Source organism: Carassius gibelio, chromosome A20 (assembly GCF_023724105.1).
Source record: "Carassius gibelio isolate Cgi1373 ecotype wild population from Czech Republic chromosome A20, carGib1.2-hapl.c, whole genome shotgun sequence".
NCBI classification, from domain to species: domain Eukaryota; kingdom Metazoa; phylum Chordata; class Actinopteri; order Cypriniformes; family Cyprinidae; genus Carassius; species Carassius gibelio.
This window is the reverse complement of record NC_068390.1, coordinates 26,917,953-26,934,243: the sequence shown is the minus strand read 5'-3', so window position 1 is coordinate 26,934,243 and position 16,291 is coordinate 26,917,953. Positions and strand designations below refer to the sequence as shown.

The window sequence follows — 16,291 nt, the reverse complement described above, 5'->3', positions numbered from 1 at the left end:
GCACATTCTTAAATCCGCAGCTGGGTAAATTTCCAAATTAACAAAGGTTTCACGGTGCTGGGGAAAATATAGTAACAGCAGATAAGATAATCTAATATAAGCTCAGTGTATCTTAGCAACCTTGTTCATTGTGAGAGCAGCAGCGATGGGGTCCACGGTGGAATCACAGCAGCTATCAAACATGCACCCAAAAACAAACCGTAATAAGCAGCACGCCAACTAAACTATACTGAAGACTTAACTCACACTTATAGAGTACATAAAGCACCATAACATTTTTTTGGCAACTTTATATGTAAATATATGCACCGGCCTGTGTGCATTTTTTATTATACAGTATTGTTTGAAATATAGTGCAAATTGGTCATTGATGTGAAAATGTGCTGTGACATTTTTATTGATAATTGTGCTTGCAGTTTTTATGACCTCATAATAAAAGAGAGACTATTTGGAATATTTAAAAATGTGTTTGCCACATCGTAAGACCATTTAAAGGGATAGTTCACCTATAAGTGAAAATGTGGTGTTTATCTGCTGACCCCCAGGGCATCCCAAATGTAGGTGACTTTGTTTCTTCAGTAAAACACAAACAAATATTTTAACTCAAACCGTTGCAGTCTGTCAGTCATATAATGTAAGTGAATGGGAATCATGGCTTTGAGTGTCGACAAAACATACACAAACAAAAACATAACATAAACCCTGAGGCTCATGACGGTACATTAATATTTAAAGACACGAAGAACTACAACGAATGACTTGTTTGGACGACAATGCATATTTTCCAGGGTTTTTTTAAATCAAAAATACAGATGAATGGGACAAGACCTGGATGAGCAGCACTAGAGAAGTCAACAAGTGTTATCACTGTCGGAGACACGCTAGCTTTCCCAAGGCAGATGAGCTTAAAGTGGTAACCATAATCCAGGTTTAAATCACGCTCAAATTGATTTGATTTTGACGCAATATTAACATTGAAGCTCACAATGGTAAGGGGCATGACATTTCACGACCAGCCGCAAAGTAGAACCAATCACAACACACACTGGCCCAGGTAACCAATCACAGCGCATTTCATATTTCAGAAGGCGGGCCTTCATTTGATAGAGGAATTGTTCTAGCCGTTCATGCCAGACTGGGGAGAGAGGTGTTGTAATAATGTAAAATATTTGAAAAATAATGTATTTTTCGAACAACCTTGTATGAGAGCCTGTTATAGTATACCCTCTAAACAAAATCAAGACTTTGTCAGAGAGCATAATAGGACCCCTTCAGAATTATTTAAAAATATAATTAGATATTTAATCTGATGTAAGGTCTGCACCAGACGTAATGAGACTACATGGATTATTTGTAATAAAAAAATAATTAACAATGCACTTGGCACATAACTGGACTATTTCAGTGAACTAGTAAAGTCCAAATACGATATAAATACATAAATAAAAAAAAATTTGTGACCACTTACAGAACCTAATATATATAATGTAATTTAAATGTAAATTAAAAATAAATTAAAATATGTATGCAAAAACATTTACACCCCCCCTCCCCCCAAAAAACAGCATGTAAGTAAGTATTTGGTTTATAATTTCCATAATCCATAAATCCTTATTTTCATGGCTTGCAAAATCAGGAATGGAATTTTACAGATTCTCATTGCTAGAAAAAATAAATAAAAAAAGAAAAGTAAATAAATATAATACATTGTTTCATACAACAACAATAATAAAAAAACTAAATAAATAAATAGATAATTTAAACTTAAACATCAAAATGAAAACTGAAAATATAAAAACTGAAAAGTAATTCAAAATATTCACATAAACTATAATGGTACATTAGTGATGGTCTGGAGCACTAATGTCAGAGCACTAACTATGAGCAGCAGTAATAGTGTTGCCAGCATCTCGTGTATTTAAACCACATAACATTGACACACATTGCCGGCGAAAATGTCCACCCCCGCACTGGTGTATAAAAAAAAATTAAAATCTATCCAACGGCCCTCCTTAGGGCAGTTTTCCATCACACATCCTTATGAATCTCAGATTTCATCAGATTTCAATTAGAGTTGTTAAAGGAGCATGCCACTAAAGATGCTGAGTAGATTATCATGCATCCAAACAATCTGTGAGATAATGAGGACCCTGTTCGATACACTGATGTGGGGGTGATGTGGTTTGAATCAGGGTCAAAGGTCAGTCTCAGAGCCACTTATTTGTAGATTTACAACGGATGATTAATGTGTTTTCATGGGGCTGAGATCAGTTAGACATATGGAGGCTTCAATATCAACACAAACGCTCATCCAGATGTTACAATCACTGAACAACACAAGAGTTCCCCTGAAAATAACCATTCTGTCATCATTTACTGACTCTTAACTCGTATGACTCTCTTTCTTTCTCCTGTGCAACACAAAAGGTGAATTTCTGAAGAATGAAAGTGACTAAGCACCGTGGTCATCAAGCTTCATAGACTTCAGGAGACTTGAAAAATAGGACAAAGAGGCATACTGTGCACATTTATGATAAATTTATGACAGGCCATGTCCTCATTCACCTTAATAATAAAATTAAAACTAAAATGCTACAATTCTTCCCTAGTTCTGCTGTTTTGGGGCTGGTTAAATTTTTATTTATTATTTTTAAATGTTATTATAATTGAATTTAAAATAACTAAATATTCCAGTAATGTAGCTAATTTATTTGATCAAAAATACAGTAAAAACTTTATTAATGTGAAATATTATTACATTTGTAAATAACAGGTTTTCTATTTAAATATAATTTTAAAACGTTATTTATTCCTGTGATTGTACAATTTCATTTGATAAAAATACAGTAAAAATTTTAATATTGTGAAATACTATTAGCATTTAAATATCAGTTTTCTATTTGATCAGAAATACAGTAAAAAACCGTTATATTGAGAAATAGTATTGCAATTTAAAATGACAGTTTTCTATTTGAATATATATATAATGCAATTTATTCATGTAATGTAGCTATAATTTATTTGATTAAAATGACATGTTATGAAATGTTAATATTGTGAAATATTAACATTTTAAATAACTGCATTCTATTTGAATATATTGTAAACTGTAATTTATTCCTGTGATGCTCAGCTGTATTTCCAGCATCATTACTTCACCCTTCAGTGTCACATGATCTTCAGAAATCATTCTGATATGCTGATTTTTAATTATTATGAATGCTGAAAACATTGTGGAAACCGTGATCCATTTTATTATTCAGAATTTAGAAATTCAAAAGCATTACATGTCTGTACTGTCATATTTAATCAATTGAATACATTCGAGTCTTCATTTCATGCTGTTTAGTATGCTGTATGATGTGCAGTATTGCGGTCGTGGTGTGTGTGTTGTTTAGTATGCATTGGTGGGCAACGTTTAGGACACCGCAGTAAGGGAAGACCCTCGGCTCTCTCTGCTGCAGAGATGTTTACAGCATCTGTGATTTCAGACACACTGCTCATGGCTGGAGTTTCCTGACTCTGCAGTGCCCTTATTTCCCTTGAGCGAGAGACCCCTCTAAACCCTCTCTCTCTCTCTCTCTCTACTCCAGCTGTCTGTCTCTCAGTCTCTTGCTCTGATTTTGGAATCTTTTTATTTCCCAAGACACAACAATCTCTCCGGCTGTGACGGTCTCTCTGCTCGGAGCACAGCTGTCCTAATGAATCTGGCTGTAAGCAGCTGCCTTCATCGCATTCAATTCTCCGGACGACATCAGCAATTACAGCACAGCTTCAGTTACCACTACAACACTGCAAATCCTTTGCTGCCCATTTCATCCTCTCGCTTGCTTTTCATCCTGCCTTCTTTAAGGTCTCCCTTTTCTAAGTTCCTATCGGTATTTTCACCCATTCCTCTTGCGGTTTACAACATGTTTTTTTTTTTTTTTAACACATATCTATTTTTTCACTGTTAAAGCTGCAGTAGGTAACTTTTGTAAAAATATATTTTTTACATATTTATTAAACCTGTCATTATGTCCTGACAGTAGAATGTGAGACAGATAATCTGTGAAAAAATCAAGCTCCTCTGGCTCCTCCCAGTGTCCTATTGCCATTTGCAGAAAATACATCGCTCCCGGTAAGAAACAACCAATCAGAGCTGCGGTCCGTAACTTTGTTTGTGTTCAAAATGTAGAAAAATGTATATAATAAGCGAGTACATCATGAATCCATTTTCCAAACCGTGTTTTTAGCTTGTCCTGAATCACTAGGGTACACCTATAATAAGTGTTTATATTCGGACTATTTTAGATTGCTTCGGGGGTACCGCGGTGGAGTAACCCAGTAGCTTTGTGATTCTTCATAGACATAAACAGAGAGAAGTAGATCCGGCTACGATGTTCTTCCGCAAGACGCAAGCAGTTCTGTTTATTAACCGCTAGAGCGTCAAAAGTTACCGACTGCAGCTTTAATATTTCCTTATCTTTTGGTCACATAATATGTGTTGAACAATTGCATATCCTCCATGAAACCTATGATTTGGACCTGAACTGAAAAAAAAAAAAAATTACTTGTTACAATTGTAACTTTTTTTTCTCTTTTTCTCTATTTTTAACTCTTTATTTTGATAGTCCACTTTAGACATTTTACTAACTATAAGTAACTTTGCAACTACATGTCAACTAGCAGTAATCTGAGTATTAGTACACTATCTGTTATCCGTCTAATATCTATCTAATATCTGCTAACACTTTATTTTGATGGTCCACAAACACAGAAAGTAGAACTTCCACTACCCCCAACCATAACCTTATAGTCTACTATTACTCAAATGAGAGTTAGTTAACATGTAGTTGCCAGTTAATGAGAGTTTGTTGACATGTATTTGCAATGTTACTTAGTAGAATGTTAGCAGAATGTCTGAAGTGAACTATCGGAATATAATCTAACCCAGAGAATTGCTTGTAAATTTTGCAAAAAATTAAAACCGTAAGTAACACATAGACTTAAATGTGAAATTTTGAAGTAGAAAAACCAAGTAAAACACAGTCCAATAATCTACTATGGACCATTTTAATAATACATTTATGGTGCTTTTGACCAGTAAAGTGCTTATGCTGTGTGGAATACTAAAAAACACTAAAAGTCATACAGGTTCAGAACAACATTTCTTTTTAGCTGAACTGTCCCTTTAAATCCCTGAAGCTCCAGCACGTTTGAACATCTAAGCAGGATTTTCCAATATTATAGACTATAACTCATAAAGGCAAACCCAAACCCTTTGCGTCAGCTCAGGAGAAGATATCTGCTCATCTCAGCAGCCCTGAGTTCTGTCTCACTCCGTCTCTGTGTATCTGAAAGCCCTGACCTCAGGCCGGTCCCTCCGAGGGCCATGCAAGCCAGAGGCCGACATTAAGATGTGATGGTGTGTCTTCTCTCATAATGGTCCTATAGTGAACAGGACAGAGAGTAGATGAGGCTGAATTATTCACCCCTGCCATTACACACATTCTGCCCCGCGAAAGCACCTTCCTCCATTATTTAAAGCCGGCGAGTCTAAGAACAGGCTTTTACAGCGCGGGAAGAAAGAATGCAGTGCACTGGAGTGGGTGTTAGTGAGGAACCGACAAGCCATCAGAGAAAGAGGTTAAATTTAGGCAGGGAAGAGGATTGAAGCCTCCAAAACCTAATTTACTCTGTTCCCACGTCAGTCAACAATGATAAAACACATCGGCAGTGTTTAAGAATAAAGCATAATGCTTACTGAGCCGAGTGTACATCTATCTATCTGTCTGTCTTTCATTATATTTTCTATCTGTCTATTGCTATATTGATATTCATCCATCTAGCCCATAATCATTTCAAATATTTTCCTATTTAAAAATGACAATTATATGATTTCTCTGTGATTCAGATCATTTTAATTCTATTTCCTTGTGCTCATATTCGCATGGCAATTCTGTATCCGGCTAGCCTCCTCGGTACAAGTTCAGGAACTGAATTGGAATGCAATTCCAAGAAATGTATACAATTATAAATGTTGCCTGGTCAGCTAACTCAAATAAAATATATCGAAGTGATAAAATTATAAAAGCTAAATTATTAAAATAAACGTGAAAGCCAAAAATATAAATATAAATGCTAAGAAACATGAATAATTCCATAATAGTGTGTAAATACTACTAAAATAAGACTGAAATGAATGTATACTCACTGCTCTGGCAGCCATGAACTGTGCTGTGGACATTAATGCGGTTTCTCCCAGAACTTTACAAATCGTGATGTGGTGAAACCATGTGGGAGAAAGACAGTTTGTGAGTGGGCAGGTCACTGACGACTTTATTAATCCCCACTTCCTTAATTAAAGAGAAGCGTTCAATGGACGGCAATGGAGCATGCAGTGTCTCATCAGAACACACACACACACACACACACGGCTGTGTAAACAAACACACACTCTATGCACTCACACTAGCTCAAGAAACTGTGTGAAAGTTTTCTTTCAGCTTTACAGACTGATGCATTAACATTTTTATAAAGATTTACAGTGACCCCAGAAAATATTTGCACACCTGTCTGTGTCTGAATATCATTGCATTAGGTACAAAATATGAAAGGGTCTCAAATGCTGCAGGATCTTTTCACTTCAAAACCTTGATTTTTCTTCATCATTTGAAGTCTCAGTGTATGGTGGTGTTTTTAGAGGATACATGCAAGTTGACTGGCTTTATTTTCAATACTATATCTATAGTTGTAGCACTTTATACAAAACAAAGGTATATTTATCAAAAAAAGGGCACTGAATTTAATTGGAATATAAAGCTGTTTTTATTAGTGTGCCAACCTAAATAAAAACTAAAAATATATATATAAAAAATATGAATTGAAATAATAAAATAAAATATTGAATATTAAACAAACTGAAAAAAAAACATTGCTAGAATTAGATGTTTTTTTTCCAGTCTAGACTTGAAATACACTGCAGATACGTTCACTGATTATAAACCTAAGACCACTCAGATCGCTAGGATCGAGTCAGGTAGAAATACCAAGGGTTCACACAAAACAAGGGGAATCTGCTTTAAGTTATTATGCCGCTATTAATCAGCTTCCAGAAGAGATCAGATGTGCTAAAACATTAGCCACTTTTAAATCTAGACTCAAAACTTCTGTTTAGCTGTGCATTTATTGAATCAGCACTGTGCAATGTCCGAAATGATTGCATTATTTATCTTAAATTAATTTAAAATAGATTTTTAAATAAAGTTCAATTTTTTTTAATTCCTTGTTTTATTTATGTAATTATATATTTTTATGATTATTTTACTTTCTTTTATGTAAACCACTTTGAATTACCATTGTGTATGAAATTTGCTATATAAACTTGCCCAAATGAGAATTATAAATGTATTGAAACAAAAAAAACAAACAAACAAACAAACAAAAAACAAATAGCAATGATTTGAATTGCAACATAAAGCAGTTTTGTTATTAGTGTGCTAATTAAAGTTAGAAGTTATTATCACTAAAATAAAATAAAATATTGGATGAAAAATGTGTTGAATTATAAATGTTGCCTTGGCAGCCATTTCTAAATAAGCTCATGTACAAAAATATTATAAATTAAATGGAATAAATATTTAAATAAATAATTAAAAACAAACAAATATAAAATTACAAGAGCGCATATCAAAATTACTAAAGTTTAAACTTTCTTCACACATTTTTTTATTATTTTTATTATTATTATTTTTTTTTTTTCTAATGCTATGACATTCAGACATTTATTAGTGTGATTTAAGTGTCTTAATCCTTTTTTATGGGCATTTCAAGCTTAAAACTAAAATTTTAATAAATCTAATTTCCAGTTTGGCTACATACAGAAACAACTGTCTTGCGAAGTATCATGACATGTAACGTCACAATCTATTACTCATAACACAAAAAACTCATGTTCGCCATCCCCTTGACAACAATTATTTTTTACTGCTGATCAGGCATGTTACAGCGGCTCTTAATAAGTCCGGCGCAGATAAAATCTCTCTGTCACGTGTTCAAAGTCAACACCAAACAATCACATCCCATTTTCCTTGACAATTTTTTGAGTGAAACAACAGTAAAACAGATCAAGAGCCCTCAGATCTGAGACTCAAGATCAAGATCAAGACCTTATCCATCAGGAATTGATGTGATGGTGTAAATAGTGGAATAATTGTAAAGACAAACATTTTGCTTTTTCAATAACATGCACTGCAATAAATCATTCAAAATAAGCACAGGAACTGGCATTAAGTAAAGAGGGTCACTTTTGATTTCATGTTGACTTTAACATTGCAGAAAGCTCAATTTTCCATTACATCTAAACTCAAAGCAACCTGTCAGGGTCTTTCTGTTCAAACACAATCATTTCCTGTGTGCAAAAAGATTAACTCAATCCCAAATCCATTTGAAAGGTCAGTATCTCAGATTCATTTGTGTGTTTATCTGTGAAATTATAGCAGAGGATTTGAGGTCAGTCCAAAAAGTTTTCATTTTTTAGATGCAGTAACCCCTTTTGCATTCACACACACTCATACTCGTGTTTAAATGAAGCACTAAAGCATAAAGATGCATTTTGTCCAGATGAGACTGTGTTGCGTCCATCTATCTATCTAACTGATAAAGATGCACACATCCAGTAGTTTATGAAAAGGCATCAGATGAAAGCATAAAGCATAAAAATGCATTAAACAAAATGATTGGCTCATTGTTACGTTATTTACATGTATTGATCAAAAAGAGCACCTGCGATAAGGCACGCTGCTATTTTCTAATCCATAAAATGGGATTAATGTAACAATTAAAAAAAAAAAAAAAAAAAAAAAAAAAAAAAGAGTCATTAATCACTAACTAAAAACCTGGCAGAAAAACTGAGATAAGGAGTGAAAAAGACATGGAAGGAAAAGGACACACTGATTCAATTGGTCATGCTAAATAACCAGTGGGGATTTGTATCTTATAACTATTTATGACTTTGTCAGGCATCTAAATTTAGTGGCTCGTGTAAATGTGGTCGATGCATGTCTCTTTGATACACATGTGAGATTGGAAAGCCGCCCACACAATCCTGTGCTATCCAGATTTGCTACAGCTAAGAAGAGAGAGAGAGAGAGAGAGAGAGAGAGAGAGAGAGAGAGAGAGAGAGAGAGAGAGAGAGAGAGGTGTGCTGTATGCCGCAGAGAGTTTCCTCATTGGCAGCTCAGTTCAGTGACTGAATTTCAATCCTTCTGTGGAAGTACACAAGTTCAGAAAGAATCCAGCTCAGTGACTGACATGCAGAAAGGTGATCTGTGTGTGTGTGTGTGTGTGTGTGTGTGTGTGTGTGTAAAATCACATCTGTAATGTAAAAGCATTGCCGGGGTGAAAACAAAGCTGGTCCTTTTGATTTGTGTCGATAACACTGACCACTGCATTGCTGTCGAGACATTGGGTTCGCAATCTCTGATCGGTGCCAGGTCAATTTACACACACACAGAGTTTCAGTTGTGCTTTAACAGATAACCACAATATGCTGCACTTTGCTAATGAGGCGTACAAACAGTGTGATAAGTTAAAAGTAATGCATTTCATGTAATGACTATAATGACAGTATTGTATCAAATGATGTCACTGTCACAAGGATTTATCAACTATTTAGTGTGTGGAGAAGTCCAGTTGCTTTACAGTGTTTGAATTTTGTTGAATTTGACATCACTAAACTGCAAGTTAAAGAAAGTTAATGTAAGTGGGGAAAAATTTTTTTATGCACAATAGTCATGTTATAAAATAACACTGGAAATTACATTACGATGGATTTCAATTGATTTTAATTCTACTTCGTTACATTCAAATTCGAACTGTAATTCTGCATTCTGTTTTCCACCTCTATTCAAATTCATTCTACATTATGCATGACTAATCAAACTCAATTAATGACAGGAAAGGAAGACAAAATATGAGTCCCATCATAATAAAAATTCAAATAAGCGTTTACAGACAAAGCAAGTGTGAACCACTGATCAGTTAAAAAAAAGATGTCAAAGTCGAACTACTTTCCTTGGTCCCCTTAATAGTAACTCATGTTTTGTAGAAGTGACAGGAAGAGTTTCTTAAGGTCAGATTGGGTTTATTTTTAGGTCAGTACACACTAAGGTGAGGATGCTAAAAAGAAGCCATCTGGAGACACAGTGCTGAAAAGGGGTGGAACTAAATATTTAAAAACCCAACAGCTACTGAAATATGAACTTAAACTACACATAAGAATAGACTAGAACAATTTCGGTTGGATCTGTTAATCATGTGATCTTTAATTGCAGCATGACAAATCTCTTAAAAGGGACAACAAATGCCCATTTTCCACAAGTTAATATCTTACTGAATATCTCAAGCTTGTGACAGAAATGTTACGCCCTCTTAACATATTGTGCACGATGAGACATAAACTTAAAACCCATTAGAAACGTGATATAAACATGATTTCTAGTCGTGTTCTCTTTTGGAAGGCCAAACAAAGTAGTTTCACTTTCACAATAAAGTTCTCACTGTCTCATTGCCCTAATAAATATAGACAATATAGAGAAGGAAAAGTTAAATGTCTCCATCAACAGCTCAGTATTGTGTCGGGTGTGTCACACTATGACCCCAGCCTACAACTTGGAGTCGCTGTATGCTTGTCATGTGCCTAAAACCTCCAGTGTTTCTATGTAAACCAAAGCTCCTCTCAACCCCAGAGAAGATGACAGGTCTGGTCACATGACCCTGATGTCACTGGGGAAGATGGAGCTGATGTAGATGGAACCCTCCATCATTGAATGATTAGTCAAACACAAGGACACAAGACTGAAGTAAAAACATGGTCTGAGGTCAAAGGTAAAGATTATCAGCTCTGATCATTCAACACATTTATCTTTACGTTGTTGACAATACAGATACTTCAACGGCCTGTAAGTGAGAGCCTCAGAGGTGACTGGCAAGATAGAGATACGGAAGAAAATCACCTTTCAACAACGTGAAATCCCACAGCTGTACACAGGGAAGAGCAACAGGAAAGAGAGAGATATTTCTGAAAGGTCAGATGACACACACAGACTGTGATATCTCTCTCCTCTTTCTTTTTACATTCCTGTCTTCATTTCCCTCAACACATGGGCCTTCTGAGATTCAGAGAAACAGAGAGGGTCACTAGTAGAAGTGGAAATAGTAGATTTGTTACAAAGACAAATATTGGTGAGCTTCCTGTTCAAATGCCATCTCTGAATAGAGGGGGGGTCGCAAAAGTAGTCTGATGCATGACAAGCGTGACGACTGCATGTTTGTGTACATGTCTGCTGGCTTGTATTTGCTTAACTGACACTAGAGGTTTTGAGGGTGTAGGATATCAATGCAGACATGATAATAACATTAAAGCAAGACAAAACAATATAGGCCAGTACATCAGTGATGCTGTAGCCAAATGGACAGAAGGAGTAAGTTGTGAACTATCTTCACTGAACAAGTTGGACTTACACTTACTCAAGAGGAACAGTCCTAGTATAGTGCACTGATATAAATATCTGATAAATGGTCAAACAGTAAAGAACAATGCAGGGCAATTGCCCAGTATCACCGTTTGTCCTGCAAACTAGTAGTTGATCATTTGGCTTGGTAACCAAAAGTGAACGATCACTATATGAAATATCATCATCTGTGCTCTTGTTCAAGACTCTTAATCTCAACACCACCACAGTGATTGAACATGTAATAAATTTACTCATAAAATTATCTGACAAATTAGATAGTTCTGAACAATGCAGGTCAATACAAAAGCAGCCCTGTTTCCCTTGGAAAATCTAATATTATTTACCAAATGTTTGTATGTTCAAACCCAGCAAGGTATTATTCATTCTGCTATTCAAACCAGTTTACATAATAAGGAGTGACTGACTGTTGCTAATAGTATAAAATACATATAGGGACTGTATGTAATAACATTAGGAATAAGCTACTGAAAAAAAGCCATATTAGTTGACCACTCATCTGAAAACTTGGGGAATGTCCTTCTCGTTGTCTAGTTATGCTGAATAAAATAGTGTAATAAATGACAAAGCATAACATGCAAAATAAATACTCCAGTAGTCCTGATTGCCCTCTACAGTTCCTCTAGATGAATGGTTAAACATCTAACATGGTTAACCATAAGGCTGTAGTTTCAAGACAAACAATTCTTGATTTTTATTAATAAAATTCATATGGTTGATCCCAATACTGGGGGGACGTGTTCCCCTTCAGTGTCTACTGCCTTAACTAAAACCATCGGAAAAATAACCAAGCATAACATATAGAAAGATACCCCAGTGATAAATGTGACTGTCGCTTATATTTCCGCACAATGTATAGCGCCAGATGCAATTCAGCACCAAGGATAGCGCTCACGGAGCGGCCGCAACATTTCAGCACCGCGGACAGCGTTCATCGAGCGGCCGCAGCAATTCAGGACCACGGACAGCGCCACCGCTGCTCTGCTGCTGGTTTCCCCGCTCTACAGCAGTGAGGAGGGGGGAGGTGAAGCGGGGTTTCCCTCAGAGCTGGATGGAGCTCCTCTCTCACTCTCCATCTTTACACATTACCACCTTCACCAGCGGATTTCCATGAGAGGGTTATCACCAATCACATCACACGAAAATCCATGGCCTACACGTTTTTTCCCCCGTCTGCCTAAAGCTGTATTATGCCGCCAATTGAGAAGATTTTACAAAATACTATCGTTCATTAACACGAGTCTACATTTGATTTTCTTCCATTTTTGATTTTCTTTCCATTTCCATAGCCTTTGCTCGACAATTTCATTCGTCATAAACCAGCATCGATGAAGAAGAAGAGAAAAAAAATTGAAGCGCGAATGGAAATTACCGGCGAATGCAGGCTTGCATTAACCAGACTGTCATGCAGAGAGGAAACCAGCATTCTGCCCACGATTCACAGCCATCCTCACTAATATCAGCCCACTGCATCCACTGTCTCTGACAGTAAATCCCATCTCTATCACCGATGTCTATATGACCGGGTACTTAAATAATACAACATTCACTTAATTAAATGTGCTCATGAAACGCTGTGGCGTGAGCGTTGAGCTATTTTAAAGGTTTAACAAACGAAAATAAATAATACCGCAGATAAAACTATCTTCCTGTGAAATTTCATTATAATATAACAGATACACATTAACCAGAAGCCGGACTGTTTTTTTTTCGTGCAGGAGGTTTGGCAGGTAAATTAATATCTGGCAAAGAGGGGAAAAGGCTTTAAATCACCGCTGACCAGCAGAGAAACACACAAAATGCACACATGCACGCACACACATACATGCACACACACACACACACACACACACACACACTTGGGGAGGAGAGGCACCGCTGGCAAACAGCTGGGAATATGCAGCCGCTTTCTCCCAAAACAAACCCCAGGATGACTTGAAGGATTCTGGCCTTTACCTGTCAAGACGCCGACCCGGATTTGGTGGTCGTGGTTTGTTAAAATCATCCCGTCTGTCGCCATATTCAGCACCGCTGTCGCCGCACTGAGAACTCCAGGCAGAGCCGAGAGCCGAGCGCATCGAACTCTGGAGGGGAATGAAGGAAGCGCGCAGGCGAGAGCAGCAGAGCGAAGATTCAGCGCTCATAATTTCTCACTGGGAAATCAGTGAACAAACAAATGTCTTCAGATTTTAGGTTGACATGTTTTACATAGTTTTTATACGAAACACTGTAATTATGTCCATAAAGTTAACTTATATAATTATATACACTACCGTTCAAAAGTTTGGGGTCAGTTAGATTATAAAATAAAATTCATTTATTTACAATTATTAAATGAATTATAATTCTTAAAAAAAAAATAATTACATATTTATATTCAGCAGGGATGCATTAAATTGATCAAGTGACTGTAAATACATTTATAATGATATCTAAAATATTTATATTTCAAATAAATGCTGATCTTTTGAGATTTATATTCGTCAAAGAATCCTGAAAAAATGTTTCCTGTGCAGTAAATGACTCTACAATACAATAAATGTCGTATTGCTCTAATTTTAACCATTTTGCTAACCAATTTCTCTCTCCCACAGAGATCAATAAAGGTACAGATCAAGTCTATTCACCATATCTCAAAACATTTAATATTTCAGAGAACCTGATGTCTTCTTTAAGATACACAAGGACTTAATACAGTTTAAATGATCTCGGAGATAACTCGGAGGTAACTCATGCCCATTACAGTAGAAATTAATCATTGGCTCTCATAAGTGTATGAACGGCATACATGGATCATAATGCGGGGGCCACAAACATACGTGCACACACACACACACACACACACACACACACACACACACACACACACACACACACACACACACACACACACACACACACACACACACACACACACACACACACCTACCTACCTACCTACCTGACTTTAGTCTGGCTGAATGCCATGCTAGTGATGCATGTGTGGGCTTTTCTACATTAAATGATGAAGAGCTCCATCGATTCCTTTCCTGGACTCACAGAACATCTCAGAACAATGATGTGTCAATCACGGCTCGGGACACAACCTTTCTTATGTCTGGCATTATTTTTATTTGTTTGCTCTGAAACACAGGAAGTCTCTGATTTTGAACCTTCTTTCTGCAGATGATAGCAGCCCTGACCTGTGCAAATACAATCACAGCCTGAAGCAGTAGCCATGTTTCTATTTATAGCATCACATCACGCTTCTGTGGTGTGTAATTCTTCTTGTTTATTCTCATGGAAAAAAGAGAGAGTGAATGTCCTCTGCCTGTTGTCAAGATTCATTTTTCATGAGCACATTTAAGTGTTGGGGAAGTATAGAATTTTAAGACAAAGATATGTATCAATGCAACACTCTACTGAGAAACTGTGAGAAAACAGGTTGTTATGCGATTTCTAAGCTATAAACACATTGCATTGTTATTTCTGATATGTTCTGAATGGTTCAAGTCCATGCTTCAGTGTAAGACTGTGAGATTCCTTCAGCAGTTGTTTATAGGTAGCATGTATGTGGAGCATTCAATGTGAGCAGAGGAGCACCAGCCTCATTATTTCAGTTCTGCATCTCTGAACCTTCTCTTGCATAACACTTCTGTCTGATCATAAAGCAAATCAAGTACATCAGGCATAAAGACTGGAGGCTGCATCGAAGATGCTGACAGGTTTCTGTAGAGCTTGCACAAACACAAAGACTTTACAGAAACTCCTTAGTAACTGACTACGCATATACTGTAAAAATATATCTTTATCAATTGTGCTGCCATATATTTATTTTTCCATTTTATTTATTTATTTATTAACTTTTTGGAAACTGTGATATATTTAGTTTTTCAGGATTCTTCAATGAATATAATGTTCAAAATAACTGCATTTATTTTAAATCTTACTGACTCATATGCTTGCTTATTGGTAGTTAGTTTATCATGGTTTACACAATTATAATATGCAGCAAAACAAACTAACATAATCTGTCCACACAAACCGTTTTGCATTATTTTTAAACACATACACACATCAATTGCAGGCTACAAAAACACTTTTATTTCTCTCTTCAAGCTGGTCTTGACAGAACATCACTGGCACATTATGCTGTGCTCCTGCATTGTTAAGTATTACCGGCAGGGGGCTCTAGCAGGTAGATTTAATTCACTGAACTGAACTGTTATGACAGATCAAATCATTTGCTTGTAAAAAGTTAACTGTGCTTCTGTGTTTCTCTCTGGTTACTAGCGTTAGCATACAATCTCTGGTACAATCTAGCATAATTACTTCTGAACGTAATTGTTTAAATGAAAGTTGAAGGAAGACGTTCAAAAGAATAAATGTAAGCATGACAAAATATATAGCAGCACTTCAAAACCACTAATCAATTGAAACAGAAAACTGTACAGTTTCGCTGCATATAACATAAATTCCCTTATTATAGACATTGCATGCTTCAAATGGAATGTAAAAAGGAATGTTCAAAGGATGGTGTATCTAATAATGAATAAATATATGCAATGTGCAATATAAGTTATGCAAAAGGAGAATGATGATATTTTGGTGGACATCAACAGTTACTCAGACTCTCTGGTTATAATAGTCACTAGCGTTAAACACGATCAATGCTGAATTGAGAAAGATCCATTTCGTTCTTATTTTCTTCCAGCACAGAAAATTGCCTGGAGGAAGAGAGAATCAAATCAATTACATCTGATTCTCGCGCGCGTTCTGTTCTGAATTAATCCCGC

At 36.1% G+C, this 16,291-nt stretch overlaps 1 protein-coding gene across 3 annotated transcripts in view; it reads right to left on the bottom strand.

The window, feature by feature from the left end:
* The window catches only part of LOC127938043 (gephyrin), a 71,163-nt gene extending 57,570 nt beyond the window's left edge, over positions 1–13,593 (bottom strand). For all 3 annotated transcript variants that reach the window (XM_052534430.1, XM_052534431.1, XM_052534432.1), the window contains exon 1: positions 13,473–13,593. In XM_052534430.1, coding sequence (XP_052390390.1) covers positions 13,473–13,536 — 64 coding nt within the window. In that variant the 5' untranslated portion in view covers positions 13,537–13,593. The remainder of the gene's footprint in view (positions 1–13,472) is intronic.
* Positions 13,594–16,291: the final 2,698 nt, after the last annotated feature.